This window comes from Ahaetulla prasina, chromosome 1 (genome assembly GCF_028640845.1).
Source record: "Ahaetulla prasina isolate Xishuangbanna chromosome 1, ASM2864084v1, whole genome shotgun sequence".
In the NCBI taxonomy this organism is placed as follows: Eukaryota; Metazoa; Chordata; class Lepidosauria; order Squamata; family Colubridae; genus Ahaetulla; species Ahaetulla prasina.
In genome coordinates, this window is record NC_080539.1 from 294,035,019 (window position 1) to 294,062,824 (window position 27,806).

At 37.6% G+C, this 27,806-nt stretch overlaps 1 protein-coding gene across 2 annotated transcripts; it reads right to left on the minus strand.

Moving 5' to 3' along the window:
* Positions 1-380: 380 nt before the first annotated feature.
* Positions 381-27,805, minus strand: LOC131187445 (embryonic protein UVS.2-like). 2 transcript variants are annotated; one of them, XM_058161719.1, is made up of 11 exons: positions 27,634-27,805; positions 27,485-27,509; positions 21,319-21,459; positions 19,275-19,392; positions 17,763-17,941; positions 14,951-15,032; positions 12,149-12,276; positions 9,498-9,613; positions 5,748-5,973; positions 4,812-4,930; positions 381-668 (listed from the first exon to the last, which is right to left on the minus strand). In XM_058161719.1, the coding sequence occupies exons 1-11, from the start codon at positions 27,703-27,705 to the stop codon at positions 441-443; spliced, it is 1,434 nt and encodes a 477-aa protein (XP_058017702.1). In that variant the 5' UTR covers positions 27,706-27,805; the 3' UTR covers positions 381-440. The 2 variants fall into 2 exon arrangements, with proteins under 2 accessions (XP_058017702.1, XP_058017703.1); XM_058161720.1 differs by lacking the exons at positions 27,485-27,509; positions 27,634-27,805 and adding an exon at positions 26,739-27,311.
* Between the last annotated feature and the right edge of the window lies 1 nt (position 27,806).

Here is a 27,806-nt window from a genome sequence, read left to right on the forward strand (position 1 = left end):
GAAGATATTCTCTCCTGCCATTTTCCCCCTGAAAATGGTTTTGCGGATGTGCAGTCTTCAAACCATTGGCAATACTGAATCTTGAGATAAATAGCCCTTGAAAGATTTGTCCTCCATGACTTTATCCAATTATATTTTAAAGCTATTCAAATTAGGAGAGATCACCATTTCTTGCGTTGATCAATTTCACAAGTTAAATATGATAAAATGTGTGGTCTTTCTTTTAATAAGCTTTGCATAAATAAACTCTTGAAATTGAAAAAAAATTAATGTTATCTATCCAGCCATTTAATCTCTAATGTTTTGCAAGCACAGAATGGAATAAAACTTCTGATTACATAAGTAATTTAATTATTTATTAAGCTAACTATGTAGCATACAGTATTTGATAATTTTTCATAACACAGCCCACAAACTGATGTTCAGAAATTCTAGACATTCTATTTAATTGAGTAGTCCATCTTGAATCCAGAAAGCTGAAAAGCAAAGTCAGTGTAAAACTCTATACGAAGGAAGTTTCCAGTAGAAGTATAAGGAGGAACTTCCATTTTTCCACAGAAAGTGCCGATAAGTGAAGAACTGCTTTGACTACCATCATAAAGCACAAGTCTGTCGTATCTGCAACCATCAATGTCTTCCAGCTCAAAAGAGGTCATGGTCAAAGATATCTGAGGAATCCAGAAAAAAGTACACTTTTTTTGCGCATGTGTTTGTATAACATAACATTTACTCTAAATTCTGCATCACAGTATAAGTTTAAACAACGGGAATCAGGATTTGGATTTGATTTTTTTTATAAATCAGTTATGTGAAATGAATCACATTTTTTAAAAAAACTATAGCTTATGATTTAGCATACTGTACAAACCCATAAATTATTTGGGAATAACCTATTGCTTTACATGCTGTTCCTGGTTATCCGTACATGTGCATGCATACTTGAGTGTTCTACTGTTCTACTGTTACTACCAGAGAAGCCCCCAAGTTGCTTTTTCAAGAGGCAACTGGACTTGGATGAGAAGCGAAACATTTGAAGATGTTTCGCGTTTCATCCAAGAAGCTTCTTCAGCTTAGACATTTACCAGAGAAGCATGTGCATGAACCAATATACACAGAAGCCCAGATACATCAGTGCTTCAAATATTTTACTTTGCTCTAAGATACACCGCAAAGTGCCCATTTGAAATACTTTTCAGAGTTCTCATACCCAGTTTCTTTTGTTGATCTCCTTGTAATGTTACCACTGACTGTTTGGAGAAAAAATAATATCCAAAGTTTTGATATAAAGTAGAATATTCTTGAATAACTTGCAGATTCTATGACACTTTCCCTTCAGAATCCTACTAGAGATGCAGGATTTCTCTAATTGGAATATAATAAAGGTCATGCAATAGCAAGACTAAAGATGATTTTGATAAACCATTGGCTATTTTTATCATAAGCAGTAAATAATCACAAAAACTGCTATCAAGAATCTTCTGGCGTTACACTAGATTTACCCTTAAGAGCAAAAGACTGGCATCAATTAAAAATGTACGGTAATTATGATTCTCTTTCATTAAGATGGAACTGAAGTCATAACAACATTATCTACACTTGACAGAATAGCTGCAATTAAAATGACAGTTTTTTCCTAATTTTTATATCAATTAAAATCCCCTTATCTCTTACTTGGGTTTACATATTGGAAAAATGCTTTTTAGTGCATAATTATGGTGACTAAGATTACATAAACCATATAAGGAAATGTATGATGCCAGTTAATCTGAAATGTTATTTTGATGTTTTTCAATTTAAACAATTCATGCGATATGGAGCTTAAAAGATGGTCAGATGCTATAAACTAATATTGGACTCTCAATATCTCAGAGTAAAAATGTTATTTACTATCTTAAATCCATATTTACAAAGATTTATAAAAATGAATAGAGATTCTGGCCTTTGAGCCTTTCTCTTTTCTCTCATAATTTATCATTTGTCATGGTTAAATAGGATCAGTTACAAGAAATGGCAAGATCAAGGGCTATCTACTATTATTGACTTGAGTATTAATAAAAAGGCTTATTTCTGCTGAGCATACACCGCAAAAAAATTGATTGGAAATTCTGAATTGTTTTTAAAAGAAATGATTATAATACTTTCTTCTTAAACTCATGACAACTTACCACTGAAGAATATCAGCAATGTTTTTAAAATGCTTCAAATCTACTTCATTTAATGTCAAAGAAATATATATTGAACATTAATCAGTATTTCTATATCTATCACAACAGGTTCTTTTGAAAGACTAAAAAATATTGAAGAGGACTTAAAAAGGGAACATGATTGCAATATGGGAATTTTGATGATATAAAATTCTTTAAAAACTGATCAGGTTTAACTGTAAATATATTTCATAACTGATACAACTATATTATATACATAAATATTTTTTCTATATGATGTTGGTAGAACCATCTTGGTATAGTGCTTAAGGTATCAGGCAAGAAACCAGAACACCAGGACTTCTATTCTTTCCCCCCCTCCCCCCCACCGCTGCTCCAAGACACAAAGCCAGGTGGGTGACCTTCGGCCAGTCACTCTCCCTCAGTCCCAAGAAGGAGGAAATGGCAAGCCCTATTCTTAAGTCTTCCCAATAAAACTTCAGAGGACTTGTCAGGCAGTTGCCAGAGTCAACACTAACTCAAAGGCATATACGTGATTAAATTGGTACTTAACAGAATAACAGAATGATAAAGTTGAAAGGGACCTTGGAGATCTTCTAGTCCAACCACTTGCTGAGGCAGGAAGTCCTATATCATTTCAAACAAATGGTTGTTCAATTTCTTCTTAAAAACTTCCAGTGTTGGAACATCCACAACTTCTGGAGGCAAGTTGTTCCATTGATTAATTGTTCTAATTTTCAGGATTTGTTTAGGTTGCTTCTCTTCTTGATTAGTTTCCATCCATTGCATCTTGTCCTGCCTTCAGGTGCTTTAGAGAATAGGTTGACTCCCTCTTCTTTGTGGCAGTCCCTTAGATATCGGAACACTGCTATCATGTCACCGCATGATAGCACTTAGTACATCATGTACTTCTTTTCATACCCAAGAAAATACCCAATTCCATCAAACATTCTTTATGTTTTAGCTTCCAGTCCCCTAATAATTCTTGTTGTTTTTCTCTGCACTTTTTCCAGAGTTCCATCATCTTTTTTACATTGTGGCAAACATTAACTTTATTCTATCCCTCTGTTAATGCAGCCTTGGCTTTTTTGGCAGCTGTAGCACACTGCTGGCTCATATTTAAGTGATTGTCCACTAGGACTCCAAGAACCCTTTCACAATTACTACTATTGAGCCAGGTACCATCTACATTATACCTGTGCATTTGTTTTTTCTTGCCTCAATATAGAACATTACTTTTTTCACCATTGAATTTCATTTTGTTAAATAGATTCCAGAGTTCAAGTCTGTCAAGATCCTTCTGTATCTTAAGCCTGTCTTCTGGAGTGTTGGCTATTCCTGCCAGCTTGGTGTTGTTGGCAAATTTGATGAGTTCCCCATCTATCCCCTCATCCAAATCATTGATGAAGATGTTGAAGAGTACTGGGCCTAAGTATGCCCACTGCATACTTCCATCCATGTAGATGCAGTTCCATTGGGGACTACACATTGAGTGTGGTTATTACCATCTTATTACCATACTGATTACCATCTATTTTCCAAAGCACCTGAGGGCCAGACAAGGAATAATGGATGAAATAAGGAAAGATTTAACCTGAAAATAAGGAGAAATTTTCTGACAGTGAGAGCAATCAACCAATGGAACAGCTTGCCTTCGGAAGTTGTGAGAGCTTCATCACTGGAAGCTTTCAAGAAGAGACTGGACTGTCATCTCTCAGAAATGTGTAGGGTCAACTTGGCCAGGGGGTTGGACTAGATGACCTACAAGGTCCCTTCCAACTCTGTTAATCTATAATCTGTAATCTTTAATGACAACACCGCTCAATTTTTCACCCACCCATTTATGATTCTTTTTCTAAAAACCCTTCATAATCCAATCCCACTTAACTCTCTCTCTTGCACATGAGTAATATTGTTTTGCCCAAAGAGCCCAACTTGCCCAGGTAGACCATCTGCTGCCTTTCAGATAGTGTTCTATTACAACTGTTATCAACCATAGCCAGCCTACATTGGGAAGTGATGGTGGCAATAGCTTGTCTTTGATATGGAGGATGTCTGTTGCCTTCAAGGATAAGTTAAGAAGAAAGTTTTGGGTTAATTATGAACTATTCCCTTGTTATTGCTGTGCTTTGAATGAGGGGATCATTTCACTTTCATGACACTATATATTTCTGAGAAAAGATGTAATCTGCACCCAGTTGGGTTTCTGTAAATTTAATCTCTGTTCAGAGGCCCCTGCAGGAGGGGCCAAAAAACTCTTTAAAATAGTGGTAACAACCACATAAATGTAGCCCTGTTTCTTTTGGCACACATTGTGACACATATTAAAAAGGAATAGGGCTTCAATCACAGTGTAATGGTATATGAGAATAACCTTGGGAGACACAAGAAAAACCCACAGACTGGGCAATCAGCATGTAAAAGATGTCTCAGCCCACAGAAGGACAGAGGCATGTAAAACATTTCAAAAGGGACTATCCCTAGTTTTATGGAGAGTAAAAGGAAAGGAAGTAGAAATGCTTTCAGCCTTCCAGACAAAAAGATTGTGCTTTTTGTCTGGAACATCTCATGAGGTTAACACACAGTCCCAGCCACCATCTTCCCTTTTTTTGATCTTTCACTGTCCTTTGCCCCATTGTGTCTTACCTTGTTTCCTGGAGGAGCACTGATAATCCATAGGCAAGCTTGATTTGGAGGGTATTTTTTAGGAAAGTTTGGAGTAGTAATGGCTCCGGAAGTATTTGTGAACGTTCCTCCACACTTTACTATGGTTAAGAAAAAGAACACTTTGTGGAAGTAAAAATAATAATAAAATAATAATAAAATAGACTAGACCAGATAAAATGGGTTATCTTATTACCTACACATTTTAAAAAGATTTTCTTTCTTGTGTGTTTCTTGAGACTCTAAGCAGGAGTGCAAGATTTTGCAAAATAATCGTTATGAAGCATTGGAAAGTGTTATTCCTTTTTCATTTTCATTTCATTTTTCATTTAGAAATATGAGCTCAAAGAAGCCAAGAGCGAAAGAGAAGATGGCTGCTGACATGTGAAATATCTGCCAATATCCGGTGAGAATTCCTAGCTCAGAAATACATGACAAAGGACAAAGCAGATGACTTCATCCTAGGGCTATCCATCCTCCTATTGATGATAGAGTTGAAGATATTGGGCTACTTTGAGCTCCACGGAAGCAGTATTTACTGGAATTGCATAAACTGGAATTGAAACTGGTTCTCAGAGAAGCACCAAATTAGAAGCCATGCAGTTTGATGAATCATAAAGTTGCATTTAGAGAATTTAATGAGATTCTCCAATGGAAGGTATACAGTGGTGGGATTCAAGTAATTTAACAACCGGTTCTCTGCCCTAATGATTTTTTCCAACAACTAGTTTGCCAAACTGCCCAGAAAGTTAACAACCGGTTCTCCCGAGGTGGTGCGAACTGGTTGAATCCCACCACTGAAGGTATACATTAACTGACGTTACAGATACATTTAACCATTACTAATGATTTATTTTGTGTGTATCTGCTTTGTCATTTCACAAGTAACTAGTAATGAGACTTGAATACCATTCATACCATGTGTGTAAGAGGCCATAAATCCTGTTGCAGTCTCATCTTCATCACTTACAAATTCTATAAGCATTGTGTTCCCAGAAGCCAACACAGCAGGCAATTGCCCTGTCCCACAACACTTGTCAACGAGAATCCGACCTTTTCTACTGCTTCCATCATAAATTCGGATATAATCAGAGGAACAATTTGGAGAACTCTGGAGATCAAGAACGTGAAAACTCAGAAAGACCTAAAGCAGAATAAGAAAAAAAATAAGCAGCTTTAAGTTATTTAAATCTGTTTCTTATAGAATAGAATAGAATAGAATAGAATAGAATAGAATAGAATAGAATAGAATAGAATAGAATAGAATAGAATTTATTGGCCAAGTGTGATTGGACACACAAGGAATTTGTTTTGGTGCATATGCTCTCAGTGTACATAAAAGAAAAAGAAAAAAAAACCTTCATCAAAGGTACAACATTTACATTTTTATAAAGAAATAAATATTTACAATATTTATTAAGTGTATCTTGATTTTGGTAAAATGTATCTTCTTATATTCACTATACCTTAATTGATGTAGCAGATGCTACGTACCACAAGAAAGCTGGGAAGAAAAAAACTCTTGTCATGTATAATTCAATGTCGCTCCATCATACTATAGAAGGTTTGTGGTTTTTTTGCTATGTATGTAATACGTTTTATTCTGCATCAGAATTAAAGAACTGATTGATACAGAAATGTTGAACATGATGGAACTAATATATTTAATAATTAATTCTATACTTCATTTATCTATTTTTTCTATTTTAAAAATTCATTTTCTAAAGGCTCTTCCACTTTTAATCTGCATTTAATCACAGTTCTCTGTTTCATTTTATATTCTGGGCATAAAAGCATATTGTTTATTTCTAATTACAACATACTCTTTCGAGTGCTACTCCACTCTCTTCTAGTCCAGTGATGGCTAACCTTTTTGCCGTTGCATGCCAAAAGCAAGAGTCGTGTGCAAGCATGCCCACACCCATAATTCAATGTGCCCTGCCCCCCCATGCTCCCCCTGCTTTTGGCACGCAATGGCATGATGGCACCGGAAGTCCTGTTTTTCACCCTCCCTGGGCTCCAGAAACTTTCTAGGAGCCTGGGGAGGGTGAAAATGGAGCCCCTCCAGAGGCCGGAAATGGACCGTTTCCTGACTTCCGGTGGGTCAAGAAGGCCTGAAAATCAGCTGGCAGGCGCATATGCATGCTGGAGCTGAGCTAGGGCAATGCTCACGTGCCCACAGATATGGCTCCACATGCCACCTGTGTCATAGGTTCGCCATCACGGTTCTAGTATATTAGCTAAATATAGAGCTGGTTATACATAGGGCTGAAATAGAAATATTTTAACTAAAACTTCCCATTTCATTTATAAGATTCATTTAAGAAGATGCTATGTATTAGATATTATTCACTGCAAAAATTACAGTAAAATGAGCAATCATGATAAATATGGTTCTGTACACAGTTGGAAGTGACCTCGGAGGTCTTCTAGTGCAACTCCCTGCTCAAGCAGAAAACCTGAACCATTTCAGATAAATGGTTGTCCAATCTCTTCTTAAAAATCTAAACTGTTCGAGCACCCAAAACTCTGGAGGCAAGTTGTTTCACTGATTCTCACGGTCAGGAAATTTCTCCTTAGTTCCATCTAGTTTCCATCCATTGCTTCTTTTCTGACCTTCTGGTGCTTTGGAAAATAAGTTAACCATATCTTGGAGCAGCCCCTCAAATATTGGAATACTGCTACCCCTGGTTCTTCTTTTCATTAAACTAGACATACTAATTTCCTGCAAACATTCTTTGTATGTTTTAACTTCCAATCCCCTACTCATGTTTGTTGGTCTTCTTTGCACTCTTTCTAGAGACTAAACATCTTTTTTATGTTGTGGGAACCAAACCTGGGTGCAATATTCCAAGTCTGGTCTTACTAAGACAATATAAAGCAATATTAAGAATTTGTAGAGCATAGCATTGTGCCAGTAACTATGGTTTTCACTGAATTCTGATGTATTTAATTCAACATCAAGAAAACAAATAGGGGAATGAGCAAATAAGATCACTGAACAATACATTTTATCTTCAAGTGTTTTTTTTAAAGAAATGTCTGTTCCTTGTTTGATCTTTTCCACCAGTTGTTCTGATTATGGGAATGGTTGGAAGTACTCAGCTGCTACATCTTTGAACATGTTCTCAAACATTTCCATGCCAGCAGTGGAGTTTAAGTTACCTCCAATTCTCAAATTTCTCAAACAGCCCTTCTTAAATTTGAGAAATGGCCTCCTGAATGGTTCACAGTACTGGACACATGAAACACAATGAAGATTTATTAACTTTATATGCAAAACTGTATAAGCAAAATGCACCAGCCCAAGGATAGAAATGAAAATTGGATAAATGCAACATACTTCTTAATTTAGAGTATATTAGCCTTTACCAACCCATCACCCTATAGTTTTTGGAAATTATAGTGGTTTAGTGAACTTGTCAAGTTGGAGAAAGGTGATTCAAGATGTTTGTTTTCTTTCTTAACTGTCACAGTTTCTTTCTTTCTGGACAATGACCTCCAGCTTCTTGATACTTTGAAGTGTTTTTCCTCAGAAGACATGGAGTAAAACAGTAAAAATGTTAATTTTATTTAGAAAACTTCTCTCTATCTTATTTTGGCCACCATTCCAAGGGGTTTGGAAGTATCTTGCCCAGAAATTATGAGGAAGAATCCACGTTTTTACAGGTGTTTTTTGCTTAATACATATTTTAAAGCAAAAATAGTCATAGTATTATTAAATCTGTATAGTATTGTTTTGATGAATTAAAGATTTTTTAATGCTATACAATTAAAAACCAATCTGTTCTAAAGCGTCCCTTCACCTCAAGAATGCAAAATAGTTAGATTTTGGAAAGTTTCTGCTTAGCTCTAAGAAAGATTTTCAAATCTAATTATAATGGTTGGAGGACATTTGATGTGGGTGGATGTCTTTTTTTCTCTTTTCAAATATTGTATATTATCATAAAACACAGCTAATATTATTTGAAAGCCCAAGCAGTGCATTCTATTACAGTGGTAATTATAATATGTTGACTGGAGTTTAACCCTCCAGACAATTTAAACATTTAAAGCTAAAGGGAGAAAAGTTGGAATAAAACCTTAAAGTAAATGAATTTTTTTTTTTAAAAAAAATCTCCTTTTCCCTTATATTGTTACTCATCCCACCTAAGGAAATCAACACCTGTGAAAGTAGATATGAATACAACATTCAAGTGTATGCTTGCATGGATATATATGAATGCACAAGGATGTGTTTTTGTGCGACTGTCTAGTCCCTGTGTATGCATGTATGTGTAAATGAGTGAAAATGTGTTCTGGCCCTGTTTGCTTTTACTCTGCCTACATTTTATTTTGTTTCTGCTCACTGTGATCAGAGAGCCCATGGAAGGGCAATCATGAAAAAATGTGCAGCTCAGACTAAAAAAATATTTCTATTCTGAAATGGGAAATGGATGATATGATATATTATCTATGGTCATTGATCTATGATATGAGATTTCTGCCTAGACTTGGGACTGATGAACTAGAAGAAATCTATTTTCAAAGATCCTTAGAAAGCACATCTCTAAAGTTTACAAGTAATAAGGGGTCGTGGCTCCCGTGTATTATCTATGGCTGCATTTTGTATCGCATCTAGATATTACTGCCTAACCCCCAATGCAACTACAGGTTTGAACATCTTACCTTTCCTTGTAGAGTTTGGATGAGCCACAAGCAGGTGATGTTTCTGGGATATGAATGGGGGTAATTATAAGAGCAGAAATGACCATCTGGATTACGTAGCACAGTGCTACAATCATCTAAAGGACAGAACAACACGTTGGCAAGGAAGAGGAGACATTTAAACAGAAAATTCAGCTAAATCATCTAGATTCACAAGGGAAAAATCATGTTTATTAAATATCTTTCAATGTAGTTTAGTAGAAATGTAGTTTCTTTTGCAGAAAACAATGTAATAATTAAATTCCATGTCAGAGAAACACCTTTCAATGACCACTGGTCTCACATCTCAGCAATGAACAACGTATTCAGAACTTTTAGCTCAGTTAAGAACAAAATATATGTTATGACTATAAGGGAGGCAGAAAAGGATGCAAAAGAATAGCTTTTATATTATTGGAAAGATGATCTCTACTCTGCCTTATGAAGGCCCTTTGTTGGTAAGGAAAAAGCTTCTGGTATTTGGCTGATGGATAGATTTTGCTTTCATAGAAGCAGCAGTAGTGGTCTCAGTATAATGGGTATAGTGGGTGAATGGATGAGGAAATTTAAGTGGGGACAACAGGGCTCCATTACAGTAAGGGAGCGCAGTGGCTCATGTAGTTAGACCACTTGGTTCCCGATTTGCAAGCCTGCATTCAAAACCCAAATGCTTCGGTGTAGTGGGATGGGCTCCCGTCATTTGTTCCAGTCCCTGCCAACCTACAAAAGCATGCAAACATGTGCATGTAAATAGGTACCACTTCAGGGGCTCATTAATGGGGACATGAAAGAAGACTCCAACTGGGCAATCCTCAGGCAATGGTGACGTCACTGGCTAATCCTTTCACTACGAAAGTGCCTCAGGGCTTCCAACATGAAAATAGAATCCATTGCAATTGCACTGGAAGCATCATATGAGTTTTTTTTCTATCTGGAACTTCCATAATTAGAGAAAAATGGAAAGGAATGATGAGGAGAATTAAATTACAGATTACATATTTGCATTAGCCATAATCCTCCAATGCCAGAAAACTCACATCCTTGTCTGAGGAATATAACTGGAATCGAAGTAAATTACCTTCTTGGTTCAGTATGAAGTGTATAGTACATCTCCCTGAGATCAGATGACATTCTAACAGTGGCATATCTGCCATGGCCACACCATTTCTGAAATAGCTCCATTATTCAATAAATTTTATGGAGCCATTGTTTCTCCATCTTATTTCTAATTGAGATCCATAATACATAGACCTTTTTTGGCATGCTTTATTTGGATGATTGGGTATCCTCTGCTCATTTTCTGTTTAATGATCCCAAAACTATAACTCACATTAGGTACAAATGCATCCCGGCTTTCTTCCATTCCAGATATCCCTTCGTTGTTTTCCAGCTACTTCAAGCCACTGAATGTCTCCCAGAGAATCAGTTGGATTACACCACCCACCTATAACTATTTTCAGATTGGAAATCTATAGTAACCTACGTAGTGCAATAATCAGCGCAATAACCATCTCAGTGTTTGAAAAGATTCATAAGGAGATTTCATAAGTAGGCATACATAAATACATGCATATTTATAATGTTATTTTCTTTTACAAATCAGAAGTGTTATGCAATGCATTGAAGAACTTTATGTAAATAAGCACATTTTGTTTCCACCATCACCATACACGATTTCATACACGGCCCTTTATTCCTTAAAATTTCTCACCCTTCTTTTCTCAGGATCTCTACAGCTTCATTGAATTATCACTTTCTCAGTGTTCCCATCATTTTAATTTGCTCACTCTTATTTTATATATTTGTTTTAAGATCTGATCTTTATTCAATTTATGTGAACAAACCGATGACTCAGCCTTGTGTTCCATCCACATTCATTTATTACCCATTCATTCTTGATCCATTTTTCTTATTTATCATGTGCTTTACATAAATAACCCATTCCTGTTACATTAGATTTAATTTTAAACGTCTTGTAACATAGCCAATGCTCATTTCCATATATCAAAATGGACAGAAGCACGTTTTTATACCAAGCTGTTTTTAATTTTCAATAAGCATTAATTCTTCATAATAAATCACTGTTTTCCTACCAATATTTCCATGTTGTAACATTTCTCCTTTCATTTCCCCATCTTTGGTAAACATTCTCCCTAGATACAGCAATTTATCTACTCACTCTAACTTTTCACCTATTTTATCTTTAATGCATACATTTTCAGATCCATATTTTTCCCTGCATTTGCTATAAATTATTTGAGTTCTCAAGTACATAAATATTCATGTCCCCAACTAAGTCACCAGAAATATTCTCTGTACATTTCTTTAATCATAAGCACATTAAATAATCAAGATGCATTCTTTTCCATCACATATTGCTCTCATTGCATTTAGTAGCTATTCTTCAACTTTATACTTATACAAAATACTCCATATTTTGAGCCAGTTCACACTGTCTTAAACTTTCTTTTAATTAACAGATGTACAGTAAATTATTCAAATTATACATTTGAAGCACTTTGTTGAATAATGTCATGCAATGTTCAATTATTTTATGTCTTGTAATTCAATGTTATAAAAATTCACAACCTTAAGATGAAAAGTGTGTGGTAATATATGACTTTATTACTCACTGCAGCTGTAGAGCTTATTGATTTTTTTCACATCTAAGTTGCTCAGCCCTACTCTTTGACCAATTGGTACAGATTCGTTAGGAATGGGGATAATGGTTGGTTTTCCAGCAGTATTAGAAAAATCATACCTGCAAACAAAACAAAACAGAACAAAAAACCCAGGTACAAATTACAAAGTCTAATTTGGCAAATTTATTAACAGCCCATATCTTATGAATGACAATCCTGGAAAACCAGGATCAGGATATAAGAAAACTAACCCATTAATTTCTAGGATAATATCTGAAAATATTTGTCACGTATAAGCATGAGAACTGAATTTGACAACAATGTGGCAGTGAGAGTTTTCCCTTTCCATTGGAAGCAGGAAAAAAAAACCCACTCTTGTTTTAATAAGAATTTCCCAAAAAAGAGATAATAGTCGAAGTAGGAGTTGGAGGAAGGGGGCGAATTAGACAACAATAAAGGGGAGTATTTATAGCTCAGGGATGAAATGAAAGGTCCTTGGTTGGTTGGTTGTTTCATTAGCTAAACTAGATAATCAGTGTTATCACTAGCATTACCAGGGGTGGGATTCAGCCTATTCAGACCAGTTCAGGTGAACTGGTAGTTCGGAAGATCAGCTGAGAGCGAACCAGTTCACTCTGACGATCAGATGGACCCACTGATCTATATTTCCTTTGTTTGAAGCCCAGCTGATCAGTATGGCGGAGCGGATTGCCATGCCTCAGCTGTTTTACTCAATGGGGCTGCAGTAGAAGTTAAGTTTTTGACCTGTTTTCAAATGTGTGTGTGTGGTGCGCACATGTGGCACACATGCGAGTGAAGCGAGCATACATATGCGAAGAGTGCACTTAACAAACTGGTTGTTACACCTGAATCCCACCACTGAGCATTACAATATCACTGATGATGTTACCTAGTAATGAAACATCTGCCAGAAAACAACCAAACTCAAAGAATACCAAAGACCATTAATTAGATTACAAAAAACTCCTTATAGCCAATGGAATTGGTCTGGTTCTCCTTTTTTTTCTTGCTTTTTGTGGGGTGAGGGATTTGTTGAATTAGATGAGAAACTATTGGTTTCAGGTTTTTTGAGTCTTTCCTTAACTTGGAGCAAATTATTCCTAAAGCCATTGAATAATGAAGGAACTATCACTTAACCATGCTTTTCAGCCAAAAATTCCATGAAGCCTGTATACTTTTGTTTATGGCTTCCCTCCCCCTGCCCTGAGTGACAATTGTGTTATTGGTTGTCACCCCATGATAACCAATAATATGTTAACCCCATACCCAAGAGTGGTAACAAACCACAGATGTCCAGACACTTAACTCTTTACTGAGTTCTTGGAATAACTTGGCAGAAGACTCTCAGGCATGACTCTGCTGCATTAGCATTTTATTACAAAAAACAATGAAGTCCAAACATGACAGTTGAATGGCTGAGCAAGGAGAGAATTACATAACTATGTTTCAGATTTAAATCTCTCGCCTTCGCTCTGCTTCTTTGCTTTTCAGAAATTAAACACTGCTCTCAAAAGAAGAAAACAAAAAGAATATTTTTTTCTGATTTTAAATGAAGGATTCTTATTTGAAAATGACCTCTGTGACCATATTATAAGTAATTGTGTTCTCTGATGATGTTAAACTATTTAACACTACCAACAATGCGGCTACCCTTCAAAAAGATCTTGACTTTGTGTCGGAATGGTCAAAAATTTGGCAACTCCAAATCTCAACCAATAAATGCTCAGACTTACACATTGGAAAAAAGAATCAGAACACTAAATACAAGCTTGATGGATATGATCTTGTAGATGATCCTCACTCCATCAAAGATCTTGGAGTTTTCATATCAAATGATCTAAGTGCCAAAGCCCACTGCAACTACATCGCCAAAAAGGCTTTAAGAGTTATAAATATAATCTTGCATAGCTTCTTCTCCAGAAAGATTGCACTACTAACCAGAGCATACAAAACATTTGCTAGACCAATTCTCGATTACAGCTCGCCTGTCTGGAACCCACACTTCATTTCAGACATTAATACAATTGAGCATGTCCAGAAATATTTTACAAGAAGAGTTCTTCACTCCTCTGATCTCAACAAAATACCTTATATGCCACCAGACTTGAAATCCTAGGTTTAGAAAATTTAGAACTCCGCCGCCTTCGGCATGACCTGAGTATAACTCATAAAATCATCTGCTACAATGTCCTTCCTGTCGAAGACTACTTCAGCTTCAACTACAAAAAAACACGAGCACACAATAGATTTAAACTTAAAGTGAACCGCTCCAATCTTGATTGTAGAAAATATAACTTCAGTAACAGAGTTGTTAATGCCTGGAATGCACTACCTGACTCCATGGTCTCTTCCCAAAATCCCCAAAGCTTTAACCAAAGACTATCTACTGTTGACCTCACCCCATTTGTAAGAGGTATGTAAGGGGTGTGCATAAGAGCACCAGCGTGCCTACCGTTCCTTTCCTAATGTACCCTTCGGTTGTATCCAATTCATATGGTTATATCATGCTTATATATATTGTTGTGTTTGACAAATAAATAAAATAAACAAAAATAAAATAAAACAATAAAATAATGTAGATTCCTTCTGTAATTGCAAAGAATTATGTCAGAAAAGAGAAAATGCTCTGAGTCAAAGCTTGGATTTTAACTGAAACTGTTCATTCTGTTTTGTTTAACAGCTGCTTTATGTGCCAGTAGTTATGGTGCTGAAGTTAGGTAAAAATTCTATAAATTCTATAAATTCAGTCAACTACTCAGTCAATAAACTTACGCGCCATAATGCATAACTGAATCATAGTCATATGGAAGACCCAGATTGGTGGTGTTCCCTTTTTCAAAATTCCCCCGTTCTCCTGAAATATATTAAATAATAAACAGATTTGCAAACACAACTTAACACGAACACACACACACACACAAATGAGTAAGGCTGGTTTCCATCCACCTATTTTAGATTTAAGGATTTGTGAGTGTAGTAATATTTTACCTGTCACTTTGTGAATTCCTGATTGCTTTTAAATTTTATCCTGTAGGAAGATTTTGTTAATGGAATCTAATTCAATCTTGGCATATTAGCACAGCAGACTCACATCACACAATTAGCCATTAAAACTGTTAATAAAACATAGAATTAATACTATATATATACATAATAGATGAGATAATTCCGCCATTATGATAAAGATAATAGATGGTGCTTAACTTATGCTATAGAATCATAGGGATAGAAGGGAGATTTCAGAGATCTTCTAGTCCAGGGGTCTCCAACCTTGGCAATTTTAAGCCTGGGGGGCTTCAACTCCCAGAATTCTTTGCTTTGCTGGGTGGGGAATTCTGGGAGTTGAAATCCCCCGGCTTAAAGTTGCCAAGGTTGGAGACCCCTGTTCTAGTCCAACCACCTGCTCAAGGCAGGAGCCTTATGCCATCTCAGTCAAATGATTGTCCAGTTACTCAGTGATCATTTGAAGTTACCATAAACCCCCATTCCCCAGGGCTACTTACAACCCAGATTTGAAATTCCAAAGAGCCCCAAATGGTCATGTGATCAAATTTTGGGTACAGGCAACTGACTCACATTTAAGGTTGTTTGCAGCATCTGATAGCCACATGACTGCAATGTATAATACAACACATTTTCTCTGAAACTGGTGTTACTTTTGGTTTCAAGCAAAAAAAAAAAAGTCAATAAAAACAATGGATTCGCTTAATGACTGCCACATTTGCTTTATAACCATCATATGCTCTTTACAACTGCCATTTGCTTCACAACCACTGCTAAAAAAGGTAATGGGTGTCTTGCAAGACAAAGTAAGCTTTATTACATGGTCACTAATTGTTTAATAATAAAATTAAAAAAAAAGCAGGAATAGCTAAGCTCTGGAGTCATGGTTTTTCAGGGTGGAACTGAATCCTTGGATTCGAACATCAGAGTAAAGCCTTTATTTTATAAAAATTGAAAAAGATCAGGAAAGCTTTCATCCATTCTTTAAGGAGCTTATCCCTGGAGACATCGGAAAGTGTCTTTGTCTTTATTATGTTTTCTGAAAATCAGAAGTAGTATTAATTTGCTTTGTATTTTCCCATCACAACTGAAGGTCCAGTTCACATTTTGGATGTTAAATAGTATTAATTATTGACTAATAGATGCGCCCCATGCAGGGCTGAAATTCAGCAGGTTCTGACAGGTTCTGGAGAAATGGTAGAGGAAATTTTGAGTAGTTGGGAGAACTGACAAATACTACCTCTGGCTGGCCGCAGAGTGGAATGGGAATGGAGATTTTGCAATATCCTTCCCCTGGAGTGGGGTGGGAATGGGGATTTTGCAATATCCTTCCCCCAGGAGTGGGGTGAGAATAGGGATTTTGCAGTATCCTACCCCTGGAGTGGGCTGGGAATGGAGATTTCGCAGTATCCATCCTTGGACTGGGGTGGGGCTGGAGATTTTGCAGTATCCTTCCCCTGCCACACCCACTAAGCCACACCCACCAAGCCACACCACGCCCACCAAGCCATGGCCATGGAACTGGTAGTAAAAAAAATTGGATTTCACCACTGGCCCCATGTCCAAATTTGTCCTTATTGGACCTCTTCAAGCTAGGTATCCTCCATGCTATTGTAGGTTAAAATCTCTTTAAAGAATTGAACGTGAAGCTTCTAGTATATCTAGCTCTGAAAACTCCCAATAAGGACAAAACAAGTTATGCAGCAATGATCCATAGCTAATGTAGAATCCAAAGGTTCATTTAAGAAGCAACCCTGAAGTTTCTAGAACGCTCAGACCAATACAAATCAGGGTAGTTTCTAGTATTAAGACCATATAGAAACAAAGAAAAGCATTGTTTCATAGCTTCTACAGTACATTTTAACACAAATTGTTAACTGTATTTATGTTTGCAGATACCTGGAAAAACTACAGGTAGTCCTCTATTTCTGACTATTTGTTTAGTGGCTTTTGAAAGTTACCCTGGTGTTCAGAAAAAGTATCTTACAACCAGTTCTTGTACATATGATTCAGGCACTTGGCAACTGGCATGCATTTAGGACAATTACAGCCTCCCAGGGGCCATGAGATTACCATTTCTGGCCACCCCAGGGGGCTTTCAATAAGCAAAATCAATAGAAAAGTTGGATTTGTTTAATGACTGTGTGATTCACTTAATGAACATGACAGAAAAGTTGTAAAACCAGGGATGACTCACGTAACAACAGCATCATTTAATGACAGAAGTTCTGATCCCAATTATGGTCCTAAGTCAAGGACTACATTTAGAGGAAGATTCATTTTGAAGTCACACTCTGGCTGCTTTGAAAACTTTGGCATCTCAGACTAGTTTGAACTTTTCCAAATACTTAGGCCTAATTAAACCTTCATTGGAAACCATTCTCTGATTCTGGCTAAATTGCCTTGGGCCATTTAATATGTACATATGCATATGCATACAGCTGTCCAATTCTAACTGGATTTAATGCATGTTACATCCAGAATGCTTTGATGGATAGATAGTCACAAGAAATAGAAATTTCAAAGCAACCAATCATTTCAGGCAACAGTTGACATGCTATCTGAGTGCTAACATGCCTACCTTTGGCAACATATTCCAGGTTAATTTTAACATAATTATCTCGGTCGCTGCGGGTTTGTTCATGTAGAAAACCTAGTGCGTGGTTGAGCTCATGCTGAATCAATCCTTTATACATGCAGCCATTTTTCAACAAACTGAGTTGCTGTCTGCCTCCAATCTTTCCAAAGTAGGACCAGCATCTGATAATACAGAAACGGAATGAGGTCATTATGTAAATTATGTTCTAATGAATAGAAAATTATTGTCTATAAAAGGTAAGACTATGCAAGTCTGAAAGGTACTTTGTGTTCTGGTTAAAGCATCAGGCTAGAAATGCAATATCATTGCAGTTTTAACAAGTGAGGGAGGGTTTGTAATTTAAAAGTAAATATTTATTTATTTTATTTTTTATTTATTTATTTTGTCACAACAGTATATATAAGCATAAGCATGAAAATAACTATATGATATATAAGCATATATATAACCATAAGTATGTAATAATTATATTAATTGGATATAATGAAAGGAAACGCTAGGACAGGAACGGTAGGCACGCTTGTGCTCTTAAGCACGCCCCTTACAGACCTCTTAGGAATGGGGTGAGGTCAATAGTAGACAGTTTTTGGTTAAAGCTTTGGGGATTTTGAGAAGAGACCACAGAGTCAGGTAGTGTGTTCCAAGCATTAACAACTCTGTTACAGAAGTCATATTTTCTGCAATCAAGATTGAAGCGGTTAACATTAAGTTTAAATCTATTGTTTGCTCTTTTATTGTTGTGATTGAAGCTGAAGTAGTCTTCAACAGAAAGGAATAGAATAGAATAGAATAGAATAGAATAGAATAGAATAGAATAGAATAGAATAGAATTTTTTTATTGGCCAAGTGTGATCGGACACACAAGGAATTTGTCTTGCTGCATTTGCTCTCAGTGTACATAAAAGAAAAGATACCTTCATCAAGGTACAACATTTACAACACAAATGATGGTCAATATATCAATATAAATCATAAGGATTGCCAGCAACAAAGTTACAGTCATAGAGTCATAAGTGGAAGGAGATGGATGATGAGAATGATGAGAAGATTAATAGTAGTGTAGATTTAGTAAATAGTTTGACAGTGTTGAGGGAATTATTTGTTTAGCAGAGTGATGGCCTTCGGGAAAAAACTGTTCTTGTGTCTAGTTGTTCTGGTGTGCAGTACTCTATAGCGTCGTTTTGAGGGTAGGAGTTGAAACAGGACATTGCAATAGATGATTCTATGAGTTAAACACAGGTCCTGTCGAAGGCGGCGGAGTTCTAAATTTTCTAAACCCAAGATTTCAAGTCTGGTGGCGTAAGGTAATATCCCATGTGTGCTCTAGGAAATGGGTTGAAAAATTGTTATCTTTCTTAAGAAATATATTGAGCTTAATCCAAATAATATGTGCTCATATCTTATACCTCAAATCTTTGTTTTAATATAGAAATACAACAGCAGAGATAATTCAAGGAATATGTTGTTAATTCTTGAAGGATAAATGTTCCTTACCTGTCTCCAGGGACAACGTTTATGTAGTCATATTCTACTGTGTGTTTGATAAACTTGATGCATGTCAAGATGACAAATTCTTCCATTGCTTTAATTATCACATCTTTGTGCTCCATGGCTGAAACAAAAGATTATAGAAGGGATAAATGAATGCGCTCATATACAGTACATTATGTTAAGTTCTAAGAAAATCATTTTTTTGCTGATGTGGGAAAACTTCTCACTTCTGAGGATTATTCTAATAATAAATACATTTGCTTCTTGAAAATAAAGTTTATGTTTGATAAAAGATTGCTATAATGTTATTATTATTTACATGGCTTCCACTCAAATAGCAGGGTTTTTTTTAAAAAAAACCAACACCTCTATTATTGCAAGGCTAGGAAGTCGTTCCAGTTTGGCTAAGAGTTCCAATTTCAAGGAAGTTTAGAAAATTGGAAACCATTATTACTTTGGGGGCTTTCTGTTGGGCTAATAGAGGGGAAAGTTATAATATACTTGAAATGCATGTTGATCTCACATACAGGTGTAGCTGCATCTCCATGAGGTTGTTTGTGTACTTAGAAAGATAAAAGTCCATAATATGAAATAACTCTATCAGAGTTATCAGAGAAGTATCTGAGAAAAAGAATGTGGGGTAATGGTAATGATTTTGAGTTAGTATCTCCACCACCAAGTGAATAAGACTGTGGGATAGATCTAGAAAAGCCCACAAAACTTAATTCTTTTTAAAGACTACCCCAAGGAATTCAGTCTGGAGGCAAAGGAGAGGAATGAGTTCCATTTGCATAAGCCATGTGAACAATTTAATAACTGTGTTAAGTTTATGTACATTTCATTTGTCATGAAAACATTTTGCAAATAAATCCTAGCCTGGCCCTGTTACTTCAAGCATACAATAAAGATTGAAATCCTTTACATATAAATATTAGTCAAGCAGTTCTTTGTTTAAGCATTTCAAATTATGAGATCCTACCAAAAGGAGCCTTCTGATTAAGGATTTGCAATTTTTTTAAAGCCACAACAATACTTGGCCAGTGAATGGTATGCCAGGAATCACACTGCAAAAGCATTCCAGTGTGCCAGACAAAGGAAGGGGTCAGGCATGCTGAAAGCTGAATTTTCTTTAATTGAATTAATTTAATAGCATTCAAATGATTATTTTCCATGTGTTTAATCACTGTACTCTTCAGTTGCAATGAAATTATAAATTAACAACCTTGGTAGGGGTCAAACGCTATCATTTGAAATCCCTTGCAATCTTAGCTATATCAACAAAACCCATTTGGAGATAAAAGAATTCCAGTAGTCTTTGCTATCACCTGAACCTAACATGGACTGTATATAATACAGTGGTGGGATTCAAACGTTTTTACTACCGGTTCTGTGGGCGTGGCTTGGTGGGTGGGGCAGGGGAAGGATACTGTAAAATCTCCATTTCTTCCTGATCAGCTGGGACTCGGGAGGCAGAGAATAGATGGGGGAGGGGCCAGTCAGAGGTGGTATTTACCAGTTCTCCGAACTACTCAAGATTTCCACTACCAGTTCTCCAGAACTGGTCAGAACCTGCTGAATACCACCTCTGGTATAATATACTTTAGTACTACAGCTAATATTATTGATGCTTGCAGTTTGCAGGTAGTGATGATGTTACTTAGTTCAGTAAGGAAACATCTGCAAGGAAACAGCCAATCTCAGAGAAAACCAGGAACTCCACAGTTCAATCCTTAACTACAGACATTTTCTTCATTTGGAATTATTCTTAAAATGTGAATACAGCTCTTCAGTTTAAAAACATACTAACAGAACTTAAATAGGAAAATTAAAAACAATACTATAAAATTATTGTATTACTGATTGAATAAGAATTCTATTTTATTATTAATGACCCACATCATGATCAGGCCCGCTCTGACCTTGGTTAGCAGGAATAGGAAAATAACCTCAACAAATCAGTACCAGTTCCTATTTGTTGCTGTCTATTGAAAATGGTTCTTTAATTCTTTTGTATGAAAGGATGTTCATTGAAGAGATTTAGACGTACAAAACTCAGGGGAGATATTAACTGGGATCTTGACCAGGCCATCTTCTGATCTGGGCCAGTAACAATTTCCACTACAGCTCATAGCACTTCTCTGTGTTCTTCTTTTATAAACGATATCATCTTGGTGAAAATCGGTTTCCCCTGCAAAGAAAAATGAGAGAAACAACTGAAAAATATTATCAGCTCCTGAGCAATTATATTACTAGCCTTTGGAGGTAGGCAGTCAAGAAACAAGCATGGCAGAGATTCCAAAGATATTCTTTTTTTATAGTCAGAGAGAATAATGAAATCTTGAAAGCCTGACCAAGTTTTTGTCTGCCCCATTGTTATGCTACAAAAGGATCAAGGAGTTATTTTGAATTTTTTCTCATGCTTTCCTCTTTCTCAGCATCGAATAACCTTTTCTAGAAGTCCCCCCTTAATGGCTTTCTCACCTCCTTCCTGACTAATTGAAGGGCCTTCCAGTTTGCCAAAGTCAGCAGGTAAGTCCAGAAGAGAAGAGTAGATAGATCTGGTAAGTATCTACTCTCTCCTGTGATACAGCACCTGCATTTGGAGGATCCATTGTGGAAGGAAACAAAAAGTCTCCTTTGGCTTGAAGATCATCATTGGTGGCAGTTTGAGGGAACAGAAGTTGTGTAAGAATTCCAGAGGGAACTGACAGACAATCTGGGCATCTTTAACCTCTTCCCACAACTTCTCTAATTCAGAGTAACCTTTCCAATAAATATGATATTCTAAGAATTCCATTCTGTGTTTACAATCTAGAATATATTCCACTTTGTATTTCTCTTGAAGAGCTGTGGTGGCCCAGAAGTTAGCATGCAGAATGGCAGGCTAATTCTGCCAACTGCTAAAAGTTCCTCTCAAGGTTGACTCAGCCTTCCATCCTTCTGAGGTCAGTAAAATGAGGATCCGGATTGTTGGGGGCAATATGCTGACTCTGTAAACTGCTTAGAGAAGGCTATAAAACACTGTGAAGCGGTATATAAGTCTAAGTGCTGTTGCTGCTATTGCTCTTCCTCATCTGCCAGAAACATTGTGGAGTCAGGTGGGGAAAGAGGTACACAATGCAAGGGACAGGGAAACTCCACATGAACAAGGAAAGGAATCTTGAGTGAAAACTATAGACAACTATAGACACAAGGCCACTGAGCTGATATATAACGTAATAAATTTTGTGTCTGGTTTCTTAGGTAAGAAGAATGTAAAAAACTTAGAGGGAAGTATTCCAAACCCCCCATCATAACCTTGTCTTTGACGTTTTGTTACATTTGTTTACAAAAGCCAAATTTAGCTTTTCTTTTAAGAAGAGTTGAGCAGCCTGTCTCTCTGGAAAAAACTGCTCAAGGAACAATGAAGGCAGGAACTCTGGACATCAATATGTAGAGATTGTAGCCATAAATTGCTTGAAATGGAGGCAAGATCTTATAGGAAAATTTTGCAAGAGGCAATACTATAATTCAATCCAATTTTCCTGCTGGTAAGAGACATAGCAATGCAAACACTAATGTTTATTAACATTAACACTAATGTTTATTAACATTAACACTAGTGTTTATTGTCTCTGATTGCTCAATAAATTCAGGGTGATGAGAGGATGATAACTGAATACAAACATCCAGGAAGTGGAGAAGAGCCTTCTAAACCCTGGGTGTAAATTGAGTGCTAAGGTCTGAGGTCACACAATTGACTCAGCTTCTATATCTATAAATATGGCCTAGAAAAAGTTATGCATCCTCTTGAGTTATAGTATTAGTAACTCCTTGCAGAGATTAAAATAAGCCACCTTGGTAAACAAATCTACCACCAAAATTGTGCTATACCTTTGGATAGCTGGAAGATTATAAGAGCACAAAAGTGCCTACCGTTCCTGTCCTATTGTTCCCTTCATTATATCAAATGCCTCCACCCTCATTGCATCGGCAGATAACCGCCCGGCCGGCCGCCCTGTTTCGGGTGACCCGCTCCCTCCTTTATCAGGAGGTGCGGGATGACCCGTTGCAGGGACATGCCGAGGAGTTTAGTGGTTATCTATATGATAAAATCGCTCAGCTCCGGGATGGTCTGGACCGAAATTGGGATGATCCAAGCGAGGGGGTGGAGACACGTCTTGTTGAGTCTGTTTGGGATGAGTTTGACCCTGTGGCTCCCGAGGACGTGGACGGGTTGTTGGGGAGGCTTCACACCACTACATGTTTACTGGACCCGTGTCCTTCCTGGCTGGTACTGGCCACTCAGGAGGTGACACGAGGCTGGCTCCAGGGGATTATCAACGCTTCTTTGTTGGAAGGGGTTTTCCCTGCCGCCTTGAAAGAGGCGGTGGTGAGACCCCTCCTCAAGAAGCCCTCCCTGGACCCAGCTATTTTGGGTAATTATCGTCCAGTCTCCAACCTTCGCTTTGTTGCGAAGGTTGTAGAGAGTGCTGTGGCGCGACAGCTATCCCAATACCTGGATGAAGCCGTCTATCTAGACCCGTTCCAGTCCGGCTTCCGACCTGGGTACAGCACGGAGACAGCTTTGGTCGCATTGGTGGATGATCTCTGGAGGGCCAGGGACAGGGGTTATTCCTCTGCCCTGGTCCTATTAGATCTCTCAGCGGCTTTTGATACCATCGACCATGGTATCTTGCTGCGCCGGTTGGGGGGATTGGGAGTGGAAGGCACCGTGTATCGGTGGTTTTCCTCCTATCTCTCTGACCAGTCGCAGACGGTGTTGACAGGGGGGCAGAGGTCGACCCTGAGGGACCTCACTTGTGGGGTGCCGCAGGGGTCGATCCTCTCGCCCCTTCTGTTCAACATCTACATGAAGCCGTTGGGTGAGATCATCAGTGGCTTTGGGGTGAGATACCAACTGTACGCTGATGACACCCAGCTGTACTTCTCCACCCCAGGCCACCCCAATGAAGCTGTTGAAGTGCTGTCCCGGTGTGTGGAAGCCGTACGGGTCTGGATGGGGAGAAACAGGCTCAAGCTTAATCCCTCCAAGACGGAGTGGCTGTGGATGCCGGCATCCCGATTCAGTCAGCTGCAGCCGCAGCCGTAGCCGTGGCTGACTGTTGGAGGCGAGTTACTGGCCCCAAAGGATAGGGTGCGCAACTTAGGTGTCCTCCTGGATGATCGGCTGTCGTTTGAAGATCATTTGACGGCCGTCTCCAGGAGGGCCTTCCACCAGGTTCGCCTGGTTCGGCAGTTGCGCCCCTTCCTTGATCGGGATGCCTTGTGCACAGTCACTCATGCGCTCGTTACCTCTCGCTTGGATTATTGTAATGCTCTCTACATGGGGCTCCCCTTGAGGTGCACTCGGAGGCTTCAGTTAGTCCAGAATGCAGCTGCGCGGGTGATAGAGGGAGCTACGCGTAGCTCCCATATAACACCGCTCCTGCGCAGACTGCACTGGCTACCTGTGGCCTTTCGAGTGCACTTTAAGGTTTTGGTTACTACCTTTAAAGCGCTCCATGGCTTAGGGCCTGGGTACTTACGGGACCGCCTGCTGTTACCACATGCCTCCCACCGACCCGTACGCTCTCACAGAGAGGGACTTCTCAGGGTGCCGTCCGCCAAGCAATGTCGGCTGGTGGCCCCCAGGGGAAGGTCCTTCTCTGTGGGGGCTCCCACACTTTGGAACGAGCTTCCCCCGGGTTTACGCCAAATACCTGACCTTCGGACATTCCGTCGCGAACTGAAGACACATCTTTTCATTCGCGCGGGGCTGGCTTGAATTGAATTTTATTAATTTTAAATTTTTATTAATTAATTTTAAATGGGGTTTTTAGTTTATTGTATATTTTTACTTCTCAGGCTAATTTTAAAATAAGTTTTTTAATTACATTTTAAATTGTACATTGTATTATCTGTTTTATTTTTGCCTGTACACCGCCCTGAGTCCTTCGGGAGAAGGGCGGTATAAAAATCAAATAAATAAATAAATAAATAAATAAATAAAAATTAACATAGTTGATGCATATATTTTTTTACATATATATATATATATATATATATATATATATATTCTTCAAGATATGTTGTTTTATCTATGACAATTGTTAGTGTATACTGTGTGACAAAAAGAAATTAAAAAAAAAAAACATCCAGGGAGACTGGAATCCATAGACCAAGCAGGGATGAGGGCAGTTGGTGGATTTAGTCATGACAGTCTTAGCCTTGTGACAGATGTGACAAGATAAAACATAGTCCTTGACTCCAGCCCTTAATCTTGGCCCTGGTGTATGGATCTTGTTCTTGTTGCAAGCAAATCTAATCCACAAATCTATTGTCTCCCCATTCTTAGCTGAGTAGTTATGATCGACCTCTCCTCTCCCCTTCTCTCCCTCAGGCTTACCCCACAGAAGCCTCTGCTCTTTATCCCCTTCTATCTCTCAGGCTTGCCCCACAGGAGCCTCTCCTCTCTATCCCCTTCTCTCCCTCAGGCTTGTCCCACAGAAGCCTGTCCTATGCTATCCCATTCTCTCCAGAGTTATTTTCAAGTTGGGAGGGGGAGTAGAATGTCTAACTAATTAGCATCAGAGTATGTTATTATAATATAGAAAATACTAATGCTCTGATGGTTATTTCAAAAAATCCTATCTTAGTGAGCACCTAGAAGCCAAGAGGAATATATGTGGCAAACTTCAAGTTTGTAGGCTTTATGGTTCTGGAGATTTCGTGATTCATGTGTGAGTGGTTTTCGCTTTTATATATATATGATTATATGGGAACGCATTTTTGGAAATACATCATATTGGATCCCAAGCTTATTATTTACTCTGGGAAGAAGAGTTATAGTTCTTCTATATGTATTTGTAACTTCTAGGGGATCTTCTTTTTGGAAAGAACATTAATAGGACACAATATGCTTTAATCTATTGGGTACAGATGATTGATAAATTTTTTAAATCATGTTGTTACTGAAAATGAAAAAGAGAAATGATCCTTTGATTATGAAAAATATATACACTGGACAGTTTAATAGGAGATGTCCAAAACCAAGGACATAAGGCATCTTTTTCCTCAAGTGGAAATATTTTCTCTCAACTTATTTAATTTGAAGAGGGAGGAAGCAAGCCTCCTATGTATAATTATGTGACAGGAATTTTATTTTCGGATGTCAAATTAAGGAAAGGTTTTATAAACTCAAAGATTTGACAGTTTCCCTCTTATCTGGATAAATCAGAAATAATCTGCTATAATTCAGGACATTAGCACAAAATTGATAACTTACTGATAGCCAAAATGACAACTTTAATCAGAGAAAAGACATTGTCTAAGTTTAACGTTGACTGGAACATCTTATTGATTTTTGTGTATGAAACCGAAAAGATGAAATTATGAAATGACTTGTAGTCCTTATAATTAGAAAAAATAAATTATAGAAAATGTTAGTAATGTTGTAAACATAAAGTAAGCGGTTAATTTACTTACAACTGTTGTAAAAGAAAATCGGAAGTCACTTCTTTATATTGTTTTTCTCTCTCCTTTTTTCTGCACTTTTGCCTTTGTCCTTTTCTTACCTCTTTTCTTCTTTTCCCTCTAAATGTTTTCTAGTTTTTACCTTGCTTCTTTGAAACAGGGGGAGGAGGAGGAGGAGGAGGAGGAAAAAGAGAAGGCGAAGAAAGAGTACCAGAGCATGAAGGAAGAACTAGAAAGGTTTTATTTATTTATTTACATTCCATCTTCACAATTTTTATAAATAACTCAATGACATGATGATATCAAATATTCCTATTTTCTCCTGTGAGTTTAGTTGGCCTGAGAGAGAGAGGTGACTGGCCCAAAGTCACCCAGTCTAAGCCTTTCTCACCTAAGGCGTGAGTAGAATTCAGTCTCCTGGTTTTTAGTGTAGTGCCTTAACCACTGGACCAAACTGCTTCTGTGGAATGTGAGTAATGAAGGACAAAGTGGTTCCAATGGTAGTAAGAGCACTGGGAGCCGTGACTCCTAAGCTAGGAAACTGACTTCAGTGGATCCCAGGAATAACACCAGAGCTCTCTGTACAGAACAGTGCATTTCTAGGAACAGCTAAGATATTGCACAGAGCATTCAAACTCCCAGGTCTCTGGCAGAGGTCCTGAAGCCAAGGAACACACATTCTACCCATAGGAGAGAGAAGGGATTTTGTTTTAATAACAGTGATTTATAAAAGGGTTATAAATATAAATAAAACTTACCTGAGTCCTTCGTTTCCAGAATTCCCTGCAAAAGAGAGAATATCTTTTTAATGTATATAATGTATTACTATGGCAGAGATGCAACAAAAAAAGAGGAGTTCTTCAAGGCAGAAGTCAAGATAGTTGTCTTCAGTTGATTGAGGACGCACCTGGACAGGTTTACTTGTTGTAAGCCTATGGAAGGTTAACCATAAGGTGCTCAATAGTGCTAGAAGATTCATCTTTGTATTTTCCCCCCACAGGTTTTTGTAAGTTACAAGCAGCTCTGCTTCTTCAGATCTAGTGGCTGTATTTGTTCATTGGATTACAATTTTCAGTGAAG